Below are 17,908 nucleotides of genomic sequence, written 5' to 3' on the forward strand. Positions count from 1 at the left end.
TAGGTGGCCATAGGTCTGTGGTTTAATATCTGGGTCCTCAGTTCTATTCAATTGGTCTTCAGGCCTGTTCTTGTGCCAGTATCAAACTGTTTTCATAATTATAGCTCTGTAATAGAGTCTAAAGTTTGGTATTGAAATTCCTCCTGCACTGTTCTTTCTTCTAAGAAGTGCTTTTGTTATACGGTGTCTTTTATTATTCCCTATGAAATTTTGGATTGCCTCTTCTATTTCTTTAAATTATGACATTGGGATATTGATGGGTATTGCGTTGAATTTGTAGCCCTTGGCAAGATTGTCATTTTCACAGTGTTGATTCTTCCAATCCAGGAGCATTGGAGGATTTTCCATTTCCTTAGTACTGCTTTAAGTTCCTTTTTCAGGGTTTTAAAGTTTTCGTCAAAAAAGTCCTTTACATTCTTAGTTAAGGTAATTCCTAGGTACTTTATTTTCTTTGAGGCTATTGCGAAAGGCGTTGCTTTCCTGATCGTTGCCTCATTCCTCTCACTGTTGGCGTAGAGGGAGACAGTTGATTTTTGAGGGTTAATTTTATAGCCTGCTACTCTTCCAAAGTTTTGAATCAGCTCAAGGAGCTTGGGAGTAGAGTCTATAGGATTCTTTAAATCCAGAATCATGTCATCAGCAAAGAGGGATAATTTTACTCTCTCTCCCTACTTGGATCCCCTTTATGCTTGCTTCTTGTCTTATTGCACTGACTAGGAATTCTAATACTATGTTAATGAGTGGAGAGAGTGGGCATCCTTGTCTTGTTCCTGGTTTTAGAGTGAATGACTTTAGCTTTTCGCCATTAAGTGTAATACTAGCTGTGGGTTTGTCATACACAACCTTTATTATATTGAGGAATGTTCCATGGATTCCTAGTTTCTCCAGGGCTTTTAACATAAAGGGGTGTTGGATCTTGTCAAATGCCTTTTCCGCATCTATTGAGACAATCATGTGATTTTCGTCCTTGCTAGTGTTGATGTGTTGAATTATATTAATTGATTTGTGTATGATGAACCAGCTTTGCCTCCCTGTGATGAATCCTGTTTGATCATAGTTTATAATTTTTTTTGATAAGTTGTGCTAGACGGTTGGCCAGTATTTTGTTGAGAAATTTTGCATCAATGTTCATCAAAGAAATAGGTCTATAGTTCTCTTTCTTTGATAAATCTCTGTCTGGTTTGGGGATGAGGGTTATACTGGCTTCATAGAATGAGTTTGGCAAAGAACCTTCATTTTCAATTTCATTGAAGAGCTTAAGGAGTATTGGTGTGAGCTCTGCTTTAAAGACCTTACAGAATTCAGCTGTGAATCCATCTGGCCCAGGGCTTTTCTTAGGTGGAAGGTCTCGTATTGCCATTTTTTATTTCAGTGCTTGAAATAGGCCTGTTTAGTTGGATTAGGTCTTCTTGATTCAGTGTGGGTATGTTAATATTCACTAGGAATTCATCTATTTCTTTTAGATTCTCAAATTTGTTGGTGTAAAGGTTTAAGAAGTATTCCCTCATGATACTCTGGATCTTGGTAATTTCTGTCATGATATTTCCATTTTCGTCTGTGAATTTGTTTATTTCGGTATGCTCACTTCTTTTTTTGGTAAGATTTGCTAAGGGCTTGTCAATTTTGTTAATTCTTTCAAAGAACCAACTCCTTGTTTTGTTGATTTTTTCTATAGTTTTTTTGGATTCCAAATCATTTAATTCTGCTTTGATTTTAATAATTTGCTTCCTTCTACTGGGATTAGGGTTGGTTTGTTGCTCTTTTTCCAGGAGATTAAGGTGACATATTAACTTGTTGCTTTGCGATATTTCCAACTTGTTGTTATAGGGACTCAGAGCTATAAATTTTCCACTGAGAACTGCCTATGCTGTGTCCCAAAGGAGCTGGTGTTTTGTGTGCTCCTTATTGTTAACTTTCATAAACTGTTGGATTTCTGTTCTGATCTCTTCGATGACCCATTGGTAATTCAACAATATGTTGTTCAATCTCCTTGAATTACAGAGTTTTCATTGGTGAAGATATGTGTTTAGTTCCAATTTGATGCCTTTGTGGTCTGAGAGCATGCAGGGAATAATTTCAGTGTTTCTGAATCTGTCCAGGTTTGTTTTATGGCCTAAGATATGGTCTATTTTGGAAAATGTTCCATGTGATGCTGAAAAAAATGTATATTGTGTTGTTGCTGGATGGAATATTCTGCAGATGTCTGTTAGATCTAGTTGGTCTATATAGTTGTTCAGTTCTAAGGTTTCTCTGTTGAGTTTTTGCCTTGTTGATCTGTCCATAGGTGAGAGTGGTGTGTTAAAGTCACCAACAATCACTGTGTTTCGATCTATGTACGGTTTCAGTGAAACTAAAGTTTGCTTTATGAAGTTCGGAGCTCCGGGACTGGGTGTGTAGATATTTAGGATCGTTATGTCTTCCTGGAGGAAAAATCCCTTTAGTAGTATGTAATTACCTTCTTTGTCTTTTCTCACTAACTTTAGTTTGAAGTCTATTTTATCTGATATGAGGATGGCAACTCCAGCCTGTTTATGGTGGCCGTTAGCTTGATAGAGTTTATTCCAACCTCTCACTTAAAAAAAAATGTTTGGTTTTTGGGGTAACATGTGTCTCTTGAAGACAGCAGAACAATGGATCTTGCTTTTTGATCCAACTAGACAGATTATGCCATTTAATTGGAGAGTTAAGTCCATTGATATTGAGAGTTAAGACTGAACAATACTTATTAGTTCCTACCATTTTTAAAAGCTTTCATTAGGGCCTGTGTCTTGACAGTTCTTGTGGTATTTAGATGTTTCGAGTTTTAGGTGCCATTTCTTTCTCTGAATTGCATTTATGATGGTTTTCTATGTGTAGAACATCTTTGAGAATTTTTTGTAGTGTTGGTTTGGTTGCTACATATTGTTGCAGCTTTTCCCTGGAATGGAATGTTTTTATTGTTCCCTCAGTTATGAATGAGAGCTTAGCTGGGTACAGTATTCTTGGTTGGTAGTTATTTGACTTAAGGGCCTGACATATATGCTTCCAGTCACTTTTTGCTTGCATGGCCTCTGCTGAGAAATCTGGGGTTATTCTGATTGGTTTGCCTTTATAGGTGATTGATCCCTTCTCCCTGGCTGCCTTTAGGATCCTTTCTTTGGTCTCTATTGATCCAGTTCTGATTGCAGTGTGGAGGTGGGATGTTCTCTTCTGGTCCGGTCTGTTTGAAGTTCTAAAAGCTTCTTCTATCTGGATGGGCCTGCCTTTCTGGATATTTGGGAAATTCTCTGAGATGATTTCCTGAAGTACATTTTCAATACCATTGACCTCTTTGTCCAGACCCTCCTCAATACCAATTAGCCTTAAATTAGACTTCCTAATTGTATCTTGGATCTCCTGAAGCACTCTCTCATATTTCCTAATTTGGATTGACTCATTTTCTGTTCTTTCTCTATAACAACTAAATTATCTTCAGCCCTGGAAATTTTCTCTTTTGCATTGTCTAACCTGCTATCAAAGCTATCTACTTTATTCTTCATCTCCCTTGGTTTAGTTGCTCATTTTTGATGCCTTGCATCTCTTCTTTTAGATCATGTATGGATTTCTTTAGCTCCTTTATTTCCATTTGAGTGGTTAGCTCAATAGCTTTATTTTCTTTGGACATTTGCTAGAGTTCGGTCACCTTTTTGTTTGTGGATTCTATGAATTCATCAATTTTTCTTTGAAAAACCTTTATTATGGCCTCCTTTATGGTTTCTCCTTTTTCACTTATCACCTTGTTTATGGTTTCTTTTTGTTTAGCTATGGCTTCCTCCCTTATCTCTTTCTTTATATTTTCACATTTTTCATTAATGATGTTTATCAATTGCATTTGTATAGCACTTGGAAAACTCTTCTGTAGGTTTGCCAATGACTGTTCCATTGTCTGTTTATATTGGGTGGGGGATGTTATTCCTTGATTTGACATTTTTCTTGAGTTTCTTGTTCTGCCCATTTGAAAATGGGAGCAAGATTAATACTAAACACGATTATAGTTTTTCGGATATAACCAACCTAGACCTCTTTAGCTGGCAGACACTAGATGTTCACAAGTTTTGATTGGTGTTATCACTCTTTCTTTTTGTGCACTAACAGACCAGTCTAATACAACCACTGATAACCGATTTATAACCAAAACAATAAGCCTCTCAATCCAATCTCTATTGTATTTAAGTCCCTCTGGACCTAGAGTATAATTGAACACCTAGATATACAGTATTGCTCAATAGCCATCAAGTGTAGATCCATGCATTATAAGGATTGAAAGATGAACAGAGGACCAGAGATAGAAAAACAGTATGAGAGAGAACAGGGGAGATACAAGAGGAATAATGTAGGGGTTTAAGATTATTATAGTAATGTAGAAAAGGTATAGCGTAAGGATAACTGACCTAAGTTGGTAAGCAGGTAGCGTATTTCAGTACAAAGTTTGGAAAGTATCAGATAAAACTTATGTGTTGCTGCAAGACTAGGTCTCAGCCCAACCAGTGACCTCACAGTGGGCCATGGGATGCATCTGCTAGCTTCAGTCTGAGCCTGCTGGGCAGAAGGTTGGTTTTCCTTTGCTGCTTCCAGGGGTGGCCCCCAGTCAAGGGTCTGGGGTTTGGGATTTTCCAGGGGCTCTCAGCAGGACCAGCAGGTGTCCGATCTGTTCCCAGGGGCGGGGCCCAGAGGAGGATGTGGGCTCCAAGGGTGGAGCTGAGCCTTTCTGATTCTCAGAAGGGGAGCCTGGCTGCTTGTTGGCCCTTCAGTTTCCTGCTGTGTTTCTGCAGCTTTGGCCAGGAGACTGTGACTGCAGGGGGCCCCTGGGTGTTGTCTTGCTCAGGAGTCCCAGCTGGAGGTTGCCTGGCTCAAGATCTGAGGGGGACAGATGCTGGCTTCTATTTTCCTGCACACCCCACCTGCTGTTGTAAGGCAGGGTCCCAGCGCCCCCCACTCTCCAGACCCAGTGGCCTGGGAGATTAACCTGTTGGGCGGGTTGCAGCTGAGACACCTCTGCCTCCCCTGGTGGGGTGCTGGGTCTTAGTCTGCCCCCCTGTCAGTCTCCAGACAGAGGCCTGTGAGAGGAGCCTGTTGGGCTGGTGGGAGTTGGGACAGCTCCGTCTCCCTTGGTGGGGTGCTGGGTCTTAGTGTAGCCCACCTGTGGACTCCAGTCAGAGGCCTGGGACAGGAACCTGTTGGGCGGGTGGGGGCTGGGACACCTCTGCCTCCCTTGGTGGGGTGCTGGGTCTTAGTGACAGCCTGCCTGTCAGTCTCCAGTCAATGGCCTGGGGGAGGGGGCTGTTGGAAAAAGGACAGTATTCTAAATTCCTTGCCCCCCTGCTCCTGCCGGTCTTTCTCGGGTGGGTGGAGGGGTCTGAGTAAAGTTCTATTGTTTGGCACCAGCTCTGCTTTCCCGATGGGTTTGGGGACCCACTACACTACTCACGCCTCTGTGTTTGGCTGTGGGTGCTCCATGGTGTTGGGGAGTCTTTCACTCTCCTTGGATCTCAGCCGCTGCCTGTGTTCCGCGTCTGGGTTCTGCTGCTTCTGCGGCTCGCTGGCCTGGTCCTGTGCTGGTTTCTGCAGAGGTCGGGGCTGCCTGGCCCGGCGCCCTCTGCCGCCACTTTTCGAGGCCACTTTTCGAGACTCAGAGCAGGCGTCAAGGGGTAGGAGAGGGGTCCTCGTGTTCTGAATTCTTTGAGAAAGTTGGATGTGAGCATTATCTGGATTTCTTTTCCAGTTTGAGTCCTTCTCCGTTGCTTTTTGAGTTTGTTGTTGTTGTGGATTTCTTAAGGTAATTGGCTGGTGGGACTCCATGGTTCTCTCTTTTTGTGAGAGAGAGCTGAGCAGCATCCCTATTGTCTTGGCGCCATCTTCCGCCTCTTAAAGCCTGTATTTTTTTAAAGTAGATATTTATAATTACATTCTAGTTTAGGAAACTTCAGCACTTTATCAGGTTTCATTAAATCTCAAAATCCTTCCAAAATATTTGTTTCTCAAGTGCAGTGCCTTTGTCAACTAGTTTTTAAGGATGTTTATACAGTTAAAAGAGTATCTTTCACAAAAGCAAAAGGCTTTCTTGAAAACAATTGTGCAGTGGTAATAATGTGTCTCCTGCTGGAACAAAGGGAAGGCATGTTTATTGTTTAGTATTGTGAGCATTGTTCTTAAGATCTCAAGCCAGCATGCCAAACCCATTTAAAAATACTCAAATATATGCAGCCATCTCTCCTGGGCTATGGTGAAATTCACTAAGTACAGGTGTGACCTGACCAAAGACAACCACAAAATAAAGGGGTTCTGGGTATGGCATTTCTATGTATATAAAAAAAATCCATACCAGGAACTGAGTGCTTTTTAAAATGGTTGCCTCTATGATCAAACCTGCTGTCTTACAAAGACTAGAAATCACATATACATTGAAATTTTTATGGATATTCTAGCTGATCTCATACATGAAAGTTGATGGTCAATTTATCACATGATTAAAATTTGATGGCATTTCAGTCATAAAGATGACTAATTTTTGGTGGTAACTGTTGGGGACTGACTGTGGGGTCAGTGACCGTGACTGTGGGGTCAGTGACCTTGGACCCGCACAATTGAGTACACAAGGAAGTAAGCTCTTATCATGATTTTGGGCTGTTTTCAGCCATTTGTCCTGGATCATCTGCCAATTAATTTATGGGGTCGTGATATCATGGAAAAAATGGGAGTGTATATGTTCAGTCCTAGTGCTGCGGTCACTAAGCAGTTACTTGATCAAGGCCTCCTCCCCTTTAGGGGACTAGGCCGAGCAGCACAGGGGGAGCTAGAGCCACTCCAACCCCAGTCTCACCCTACGAGACAAGGATTAGGGTATTCTTTAACGGGGGCTGTAGTTTGTCCTGCCCCTCATGCTGATCCCATAAATTGGCTCTCTGAAGAACCGGTATGGGTCGAACAGTGGCCTCTTTCACTAGAAAAGATCATTGCAGTACAGCAGCTGGTACAGGAACAGCTGGACTTGGGACATGTGGCCCCTTCTAACTCTCCATGGAACTCTCCAATTTTTGTTATAAAGAAAAAGTCAGGTAAATGGAGGCTGTTACAGGATTTGAGGAAAGTGAACGCCACCATGGAACTGATGGGAGCCCTACAGCCTGGCTTGCCTTCACCCATGGCAATCCCAAAGGATACTTATAAGATTATTATAGATTTGAAGGATTGTTTCTATACTATACCCCTGGCGCCTCAAGACTGTAAGCGCTTTGCCTTCAGCGTCCCCTCTGTTAATTTTAAAGAACCCATGAAGCGATATCACTGGCTTGTGCTTCCACAGGGCATGGAAAATAGCCCAACTTTATGTCAAAGTTTTGTAGCTAGAGCCATTTCTTCCACTCGTGAAAAATTTTCTTCTGTTTATATTGTTCATTATATGGATGACATCTTGTTGGCTTGTTCTGACCCCATCGTCGTACGACAAGCCTTTGGACAACTAAAGCAAGATCTGAGCCTCTTTGGCCTTATAATAGCAGCTGAAAAGGTTCAGGAACACCCCCCTTTTACATATCTAGGCCATATATTAGGCCCACACTATTTTAAAAGCCAAAAAATACAATTAAAAACTTCACACTTAAGAACTCTTCATAATTTTCAGCAATTCTTAGGAGATATAAATTGGCTTCGGCCTTATCTAAAGCTCTCCACCGGAGAGTTAAAACCCCTCTTTGATCTCTTAAAAGGAGATACCAACCCTACATCCTTGCGCGAATTAAACCCTGACGCCAGGAGGGCCATCCAAATTGTAGAAAAGGCAATTTCCCAGCAACAAGTGAACTATTGTGACTATTCTAAACCCTGGGGAGTTTACATTTTAGCTACTTCTCACTCCCCAACTGCTGTATTGTGGCAGGATGGCCCACTTTTATGGCTTTATCTACCATCAACACCCGGCAAAGCACTGACCCCACAGTCACGGTCACTGACCCCACAGTCAGTCCCCAACATCAACCACTAATAGATGATGAGTCCAGATGTTCACAGTTACTTATATTTTTAGAATTTTTCTACCAGTTGTTGTTGCAGTTTCGTTTTGGTTTTCTTTTTGAGGCAGGACCTAACTATGTATCCTAGATGGTCTTCTATTCATAACAGGTTTCCCTCATCTTCAAAATGTTAAAAATATAGGCATGTACCAAAATGCTTGGGAAATTATTAAAATTCATTTAACTCAATATTGACCTTAAAGGCACTTTATATTTTTTACTTAAAAAATAAGACTGATATTGAAATAGAGACATTTTATATAAGTTATAAGAAGGGCCTTAAAGCTTATGAAATGTATTCAGTTTTAGAAATTTTAGCTGAGTTCTTAAATTTTTGAAGCAACTGTCAAATGTTTGTCAACAGTTAACAAATAACTATTTGGGATTTATTGGGCATCATTAGTTTCCCTTGCACCAGTACACATACTTTTAGAGTACAGTAAGCCTTTTATCCTCTGTAAGATGTATTGGTATGACTTGAAGAATTCCACTGGGAAGAGGATTTTAGACAGTGTTTTCAGAGTTAATAGGTAGCAAGTTGATCCAAGTTCCCCTGCCATGCAGTTGCTAATAGCTGGTATTTGTGGTTTGCTTTTTTATATGTTTTAATATTGATATACTCTTCACATGTAGATTCTTCTTATTTCTGGGAACTGAACATTATTTTAGTTTCTTGCTATTTTATTTAAATAGATGTTAAATACACTAAGCATATCTTTAATGTAGTGAATGTGATGGATAACATTAAACAAATTCTCTGTGCATACATGTCTATATTTCCATATACATTTTATATGAACATATTTTTAGTATCTTGTTTGATAACAAATTGCTATAGTTCATTGATTTTAGGTTAAATATAATATAAATTAGCTGGGCACTGTATAATCCTATAATGCTTATAATCCTAGCTACTCAGAGGCTGAGATCTGAGGATCAAGGTTCAAAGCCAGCCTGGGCACAAAAGGACCTGAGAGGTTTATCTCAAATTTACCTCTAGAAAATGGGAAGTGGGGTTTGGCTCAAGGGTAAGGTATCCTTGAGCTAAAGAGCTAAGGACAGTGCCCAGGCTCAGGGGTAGGTTGGTACTGGGTGTAGGGGCTCATTCCTGTAATCCTAGCTACTCAGGAGGTTGAGAGCTGAGGATCATGGTTCCAAGCAAGTCCAGCACTGAAGACCATGAAACTCTTATCTCCAATTAACCACTAGAAAACCAGAAGTGACCCTGTGTATCAAGGGGTAGGGTGATAGCCTTGGGCTGAAGAGTTCAGGAACAGTGCCCAGGCCCAGCGTTCAAGCCCCACCACCGACAAAAAAAAAAAATGAAATAGGAAAGCGAAGGGGGGAAAACAAGATGATTAGGAGGGGGTGGAGGAAGAGAAATGGGGACAAACACATGAGAAAGGGTATCAATGTGTGAGAAGTAATGCACCTTCTATCTGCCATATATAACTGTAATCCCTTCTATCTGGCAAAAATAACTGTAACCCCTCTATACATTACATTGAAAAAGATAATATGATCAACAGATGATCATGCAAATATATATATGCATGTTTTAAATAGGTCTAATCCATAATCCACTTACATACATATTATAATGAGATATTTGTCCTATTTTAGTAAGAGATAAACACTAAATAAAATTTGATCATAGGTCAGGGCTTTTCTAAATTATTTAGGAAAAAAATACTATGGAGATAGACTTCATGCAATGACAGAATATGGAAATTACATCCCATGGAATTCTTCTGACAGAGAGGGTGGGCCTGAAGTTGCTAAGGAAACCAGACTTGGATTTAGGAAGGAAAAGCTGACTACAAAATAAGAAGAAAAAGAATGAATACCAGTGTCTGTCCTTTACTCCCTTCAACCTAATGTCTCTGGTAGATTGTTGTGAGCCTGGTATGTTTTTGCCATGGAAAGCGATAAAGACCAGAACTGTAGCATCTAAGGAATGAGATTGGGGTAAGTTGTAGGAGCTTGTTGGCTAGCTATTAACCTGCTTGCTGGCCAGCATATCTGAGTCTTGCATGACATGGTTGGAATTTAATTCTTGCTTCTCAAGACTCAGGCATATTTCCTATGTGATCAACATTAACCAGCCTTTAGAAGAGGGCATTTTGGGGCATGGAATTCCAGTATGCTTAAGGTGACACAGTTCAATCCCTGAAGTGATTGAAGAACCATTTTGTAACTGGCTGCCTGACTGAAACAATGAATTGTGTCATTTTCCACAAGCATGATCATAATTTATGATCCTCACCTGTTTAGGGACTGGAATTTCATGGAAATTCTAGTGAACAAAATAAAATCTGCTTCTGTAACAGAAATAGACATAGATTAATATTCAAAACAATTTTTAATCCATCACTGCTTAAACCCAAACATGGGCTTAAATTCTCTTAAGCCTCTCTTCAGAAGGAATGGAGAATTTATCAATTTATACCCGAGTTCTTGGCAGAATGTGTGAAATTTAGAGTATGTGGAATGCTGTGACAGTTATAAGTCAAGGAAATATTAAGACCAAAGAAATAATTATTATTTCAAAATAAGACCAGTTCAACAATATCCTTTGCATTCTAATTACTTTACATGAATGTATCATTATTCTAAATTTTGTTGAAGGCACCCAGATATTAAACCAGAGACTGATGGCCACCTAATCTTTAACAAGGGAGCCAAAAAAAATAGAATGGAAGAAAGATAGCCTCTTCAACAAGTGGTGCTGGCAGAACTGGTTAAGCACATACAGAAAACTAAAGTTGGATCCTTCTTTGTCACCCTGCACTAGAATTAACTCCAAATGGATCAAAGACCTGGAGGTAAAAGCCAACACTCTGAAAACTTTACAAGAAGGAATAGGAGATACACTAGGCCTCCTTGGCACAGGTCGAAACTTTCTCAATAAGGACCAAGAATTACAACAAATCAGAGAAAGGCTGGATAAGTGGGACTGTATTAAACTGCAGAGCTTTTGTATGGCAAAGGACATAGCTAGTAAACTAATTAGGAAGCCTACAGAGTGGGAGAAGATCTTCACCAACCATACAACGGACAAAGGCCTCATTTCTAAAATATATCAACAGCTCAAAAAATTGAATCACTCCAAAACTAATCTCCAAAGTAACAACCATCCCATTAAAAGATGGGCCAAAGACTTAAAGAGAGTCTTTTCTGAAGAAGAAACAAAAATGACCTATAGACACATGAAGAAATGCTCCACATCTCTGGTCATAAAAGAAATGCAAATCAAAACAACACTAAGATTCCACCTCACTCCAGTTAGAATGGCCAGGATCAAGAAAACTAATAACAACAGATGCTGGAGGGGATGTGGCCAGGAGGGATCACTACTACACTGTTGGTGGGAGTGCAAACTCGTTCAACCACTATGGAAAGCAGTGTGGCAGTGCCTCAAAAGGCTAAACATAGAGCTCCCCTATGACCCAGCAATTCCACTACTTGGCATTTACCCAATCATCCAGAAACTAGGTCATACTAAATCCACTTGCACAACAATGTTCATTGCAGCACTATTTACCATAGCAAAGATATGGAACCAACCTAGATGTCCCTCAGTTGATGAGTGGATCAACAAGATGTGGTATTTGTACACAATGGAATTCTATGCTGCTGACAGAAAGAATGACATTGCCCCATTTGTTAGGAAATGGAAAGACTTAGAAAAGATCACATTAAGTGAAGTAAGCCAGACTCAAAGGAACTTAGGCTCAATGGTTTCCCTCACTTGTCATAAGCAGTAGAAACCTAGGGCTCGGCTAGCAGAGATTTGCAATAGAGCAAAACCTTGATACAAAAGGCCATAAAGTAGGACGCTAAATGAAAGGATCTCTAGGATATAGAAACATAAGCCATATAATGAATGATTGCTGTTGTTAAGGTACTATGTTATCTCTCATCTCTTTTGCTGTCCCTTGATTATCTCATATTGTTACAGTATCTCACTTTGTTACCTTATATATCTGTATATATTTGTATTTGGTTATTAGAAATTGGATAGGGAATGGGGGAAAGCAAGATGAGGGGTGGGGGTGGGGGGGAGGGAAATGGAGACCAAGACATGTGAAAGGGTATCAATGTATGTGAATTAATCCACCTTCTATCTGGCAAATATCATGTAACCCTTCTATTAATTACAGTAAAAATATATGAAAAACAACAAAAAAAGAAGGACAGTATGATGATTATAGATTGTTTGTTTGTAAATTACAGTAGATGCACATCTTGGAAGAAAAGATTCCTAGTATTCTTTAATGAATGATGAGTTATTAGGAATAACATTATTTTGAACAATCAGATTATAACTGAAACAGCACAGTGTAAAGACAAAAAATAAAACATTGTCAGATAAATATAAGATAACTTAAATATTGGGAAGTATAAAGTGAGTGACAGGAACAATCTCATGGATTACTGGTTTGGCACAAAGATTCAAATATTCAGCTAGCTTGCCAAATAAATTGACCAAAGGAAAAAAAAAGAAAGTCAACAGATTAACTTCAGGAATTAAGCTTATTAGTGGATTTTCATGCAGAAATGTATCCACCCATGACAGAAAAGGGTTCTTTTGCTTTTCCAGCTGCTAGATAAGACATTGAAATATTTCTATAAGAACTACTGATGAGCTTAAAAACATTTTTTCTTCTTTTAAAATGAATTCTCACTGACCTGAGGCAATCATATTCTATTCCCATTCATTTGAGTTGAATGATGTTTAAACCTGTACAAATTGTTGGATTAATCATGAACTGAATACATGTAAATAGAAATGTTCTTGTTCACAGTGTTTTCTCCTTCCTTCCTCTTGCTTATTTAGAGTAAATTTTCATTCTCCTAGCCATAATTTAAGAAAAAAATGTGGAGGTAATGGGAATTGGAGGTAAATTATATTCTTTTGTAGAATGCATAATGATCGGAAGTTAGTTAAAAACACCTCGGATTCTGTTTTAATTTTCATGCTTGGAGCAGTTGTTTTGACAGATGGATGGACTTTATTTTTGTAACCGTCCAGGAAAGTCTGTGTAACATGGTTTAATCAACACTAGATATCTGCAATGTTTGTTTTTGAATCAGTGTGCATTTGGCTCTTATGTGTATATATACATATATATTCTGATGAAAGATATCTTTTTAAATTTATTTCTTCAGCCTAATATTCTCATGAATACCCACTGGACTTAAACTAGAAAACCTTAAGAAGGAAGTGTAGATGATTTTTCACTGGAGAAAATAATCACTGCTTCTTAGGTGTGGCCTTGGGTTATATTGGATTATAACTACTTTTACTCTTACTTCTAAACTAATAACTGTATAATTTTGTCAATCTGAAATAAATTTCAGTAAAATGAAAGGTAGGATTGCTTGGGAAGCAGAGTTGTTGCTAAGCTCATCTTATGTACATCAACATATATTCCAGAATAGAATTGAGACTTGAATAATGAATTCACTTCGAACTGATTACACTGTCTTTATGACATTGTAAATCCACCAGTGCTAAGCAAACCAGGGAGGTCGTTTAATGCCAAAAAGTACATTACATTCTGAGTTTTAAGAAACGTCATGGTTCAAGCAAAGGTCAGAAACACTCTTCTTCTGTCTCCCCAGAGCTGAAATGTGTGAAGTGTGTTTCCTTTTGCTGCCACGTTTCCTTCTTTTTTAGAGGAAAGTTCAGGCTGCTTCCAAATGAAATGAATATCCTGTTTGGGAACACTCAAAAAACCTTGGCAGCCACAAACCAGCAAGTAAAGGCAGATGAATGAAAGGATTGATACTCTTTTGTGTAAGCTTTCTGTGAAGAACAAATCCTTAATAACATGTCTCTTTCAAGTTTTGGGTCCTTCTCCATCCAGTCCATTCAATTCCCTTTCCTCCTCCATTGTGGTGGAGAATTCTTCTCTCAGCTATTTTTAACCCATGTTGAAAGTATTTCCTTCCATCCTTTTGTGTCCTTTCAACATCTTTTCACCCTACAAGCCCACGGAATTGCACCCCACTTTATTTTCATCAGCCTTCACTTTCAAAATAATATTGAGGTAGCTCAGGGGCATGGCAGCTATACAACTTGCTGCCAACTAGGAAAGGAGATCATTCCAGGCCCTAGGCCAATAGGGTGGGCCTACTTGCTTTGTAACACAGTTAGACTCTCTTGTTATCAGCATTCTCAATGGAAGCCGTTGCCAGGTTTCACAGCTATACTCTGGTGATTGATTTCGTTCCAAAGCTCTGGAGAAGAATACTTGTCATAGTATAGTGGTTCTTTTTATAACTGTTAATAGAGGAAAAAAATGGAAGTTTGATGTTCACTGTGGCCCAATTTTGTGGCTCTCAAAAGCTTGGAGAGTTTTCTGTGCATTAATTATAATCTGCTAAATTTCATTGAAAGGATAGACTTAGTCATGGATAAATTGCTAATTAGCTACCTAATCTATTGGAAATGAAAAGCTCTTCATATCTATAACATTTGCAGAGGTGGCAGGAGCCTCCCTATTGTTTTGAAGTTCATATATGTATATGTATATATATATATATATACTTTCCATTATTATGCAGAACCATGTTCTGTTCTTAAATTTTTAGGAGTCAATTAGGTGTCACTGATAGAAGTAGAGAAATTGGGATGGTGTATAAAATGGCATGCATATCATTACATGCATAGAGCAAACTGAAGTCCTTTCTTTTCTAAAATGAACAAGACCTCCATCTGGGTCTGCAACTCATACTTATTAGAATATCCATTTTCTTACCAAGATACACACAGCCAATATCTCGTTTTTGACATACGGTGCTGGAACTTGCTATTTATCATCTTGTAAACTTTAATATGGAGCCCACAATGAGAGACAATTGTCTTTATGTGAAAACAAAATGTGTGGCCACCTACATGTTTCAAAGTAAAACCTTCCTGACAAATGGCTTCTTTTCACATGATTGAATTTCGAAAAGAGTACAAATGCATCCTTTGGGTTAGATTCATGAATGCCTCATTTGTAAATGAGTTTATCAGATGTTTCCTTCCTTCCCCAAGTTCCTTCCTCTGCCCAAACAGTCCTCTAGGGGAAGGAGGAAGAACTTAGCAGAATAAAGGGTGCCCAAGAGTAGTGAAAGTTAAGTTTTATCTGTTGCAACACTTTACCCAAAATGTAACCTGTTCATTGTGGGAAGTGAAGGATTTATGTACATAATTAAATCTGTGAAGTTTTTCTTCACATAGAACAATTTATAATAATCAGAATTCAGTGTAAAATTTAAATTGTTATACTAGTTTAACAGACAAAAGAAACATGTAGGATCTATTTGATAAAAGTTGAAAAAGCATGCATTTTAGTTACTGATTCCTACACAAGATACATATGTTAGGAAAGTAGGAGGTACCATAAATTGAGACTTTTATAGTTTACTTTAAGTAGATCTAATTCATCTATACATTCAAAGGATATGATTCCATTTAGCCTTAGAAAGATAAGTTCTGCTGAACAGCATTTCCTTGAATTTAAATGCCAATTATTCAGCATACATTTGGTTGTCTGGTTCTTATTTTATGGGCCAGTGATGTTAAGAACAAAATCATCAACTGCAAAGACAGACTACAAAAGTCATGTGGAAATGTACTCAAATCATTATAACACTTCAGTTATAAACTCCAACTGACTACATAGGTGCAAATACACTCCAAGTAGACACCTGAGAAGTCAAAGGTCATAGAGAATACTTTACAGACTTAGAATACTGACAAACTTCTTGACTGACCTAATCCTCTGATAAGGTTTGCCTCTCTAATTTTTGCATCAGTCTTCTCTGGATGTTTACCTTGATATACAGTTACATATTTGCTTATTAATTTTAAATATTTCCAAACTCAAAGAAAAAGAAAATCCAACAGCAAATCAAGAAAAATGTTCACTTTACTTCTTTGTTATGTAGAATGTGAATATTTATTTGGGAATTTACCTAGATTACTAATACTGTTTAATCTTCCTGTTATCTGTCATTTTTGCTTTCTTTCCTAAAACACTACTAATTTTTGTAGGGAAACATTTTATCATCATCTTGTTTAGATATTTAATTGTGTAAAATTTTTGTTGCTCTCCTCATGCCTCAAATCACTTTATTATCTGGAAATTCTATTAAATTCTTTACAAATAGATCAAAATAGTTTTAGTGAAAGTGTTATGGGAGTTATTGTTACTCCAAGAGTAAGGACAATAGATAGATAGATAGACATAAATAGGCATATATACATCTTAATATACAGATATAGTAGAAATAGATATAGATACTTGTGACAGTTGTGGGGCTTGAACTCATAGCTTCATACTTTTGCTTGGCTTTTTCTGTCATTGTCGACCTTCTACTACTTGAGTGATACCTCCACTTTTGGGGGTTTTTTTGCCACTTTATTGGAATTAAGATTCTGGACTTTTTCTTCCTGGGATGATTTTGAAGTATTATCCTCAGATGTCTTCCTAGGAATACAGACATGAGCTACCAGCACCTAGTGAAAGTTCATATTTTTAATGCATGCAAAAATAGAAAGCAATATAATGGTAAATAAACCCTAAGGTAGTTGAGAAAGGGACTTAAAGAAATATGTTCCAAGACATCCAGGTCCTTTAGACAGTACCTTAGACAGGCCAACTGCTAAAGCTCACTGCTTGCCTTTTGTTTTGCAGAAAGAGTGTGCTAACTTCATCAAGGTCCTGAAGGCTTATAATCAGACTCACTTGTATGCCTGTGGCACTGGAGCTTTCCATCCAATTTGCACCTATATTGAAGTTGGACATCATCCTGAGGTAAAGCTGCCTTTCAAAAACACTATTTATTCATGACCTTTCCAATTCAAATGCTTCATTATGAACTTCTTCAGCTCATTTAGGGACTTATTTCAAATTCAGATGCTGTTTTTAATTTTAATCTGTGAATACAAAAAGAATAAGGCCATCACTCAACAACAACTGCGGAACAGGAGGAAGGCAGGAAGAAAACATTTGTTTTCACCACATATTACAGAGTCCAATCCATTCTGCAAAAGCAGCAGATGTCAGCAGGCTGAGCTTGCACTGTTTTCTCTTTCATTTGTGTGGTGCCAGCTTGCCCTCTGTTTCCATGATTGACTAGAAGTGTCTACTACCTACTTGTTTTCTTCTACCTAGGAATTAAGAAAAGATGCCATCCTTGGGCACGATGATTTGATCTGATTTTACATTTGACCTCTCGATTATTGACACTGGAGTTCTGTTTCAGCCAAATTTTGCTTTTATATCCTTGATTATTATCTTGACACAGAAAAACAAATAAAAATTGTTCTTTCAGTTTACTACTGCTAAAAGATATTTTGTGAGAACAATTTAGTGAGGGTATTATAGTTACTTGAATATTAATAAACAGTAAAAATTAGCACACATTGCTAATGAGAAAAACATCGAGTTGGGCTTATCAATGACCTTCAATTATATATCCATTTTGTAACTTTTGGCACTAAGTCATAAGAAAAACGAAAGTGTTCATGTGGTGAGAAAATCATTTGTTGCAGAATCTTCTTCCAAGTTGGAATTCTGAAATGCTCAAGAAACAAAAGAATTTATTCATTGAATTATTTCTGGAGTCCTAAAGATAAGGTCTAATTTACATGCTAGCCATTTCACTTAAATCCTGGAATCTAAACTTTCTTAAGGTACCTGAAGTATGATATGTCTATGTTGTTTTACTCAAAAGATGTAGTGTCTTTGTGGTAGAGCAAGTCACAGTAGAGGTTTGATTTTCCTAGGTTAAACACAATTTAATTTATCTCCCAATAAGCCTGGAAGATTTAAGAGACTCTATGAACTTAACAATTTTGGCTATAGCCCTTGGCCACCCAC

The 17,908-nt window shown here is 38.3% G+C and overlaps 1 protein-coding gene across 2 annotated transcripts in view; it reads left to right on the plus strand.

The window, feature by feature from the left end:
• Window positions 1–17,908, plus strand: part of Sema3a (semaphorin 3A) — a 415,318-nt gene that overhangs the window by 273,355 nt on the left and 124,055 nt on the right. For both annotated transcript variants that reach the window (XM_090332888.1, XM_090332889.1), the window contains one exon: window positions 16,721–16,840. In XM_090332888.1, coding sequence (XP_090189014.1) covers window positions 16,721–16,840 — 120 coding nt within the window. The remainder of the gene's footprint in view (window positions 1–16,720; window positions 16,841–17,908) is intronic.

Source organism: Megascapheus bottae, chromosome 5 (genome assembly GCF_031878675.1).
Source record: "Megascapheus bottae isolate mThoBot1 chromosome 5, mThoBot2.hap1, whole genome shotgun sequence".
Classification (NCBI taxonomy): Eukaryota; Metazoa; Chordata; class Mammalia; order Rodentia; family Geomyidae; genus Megascapheus; species Megascapheus bottae.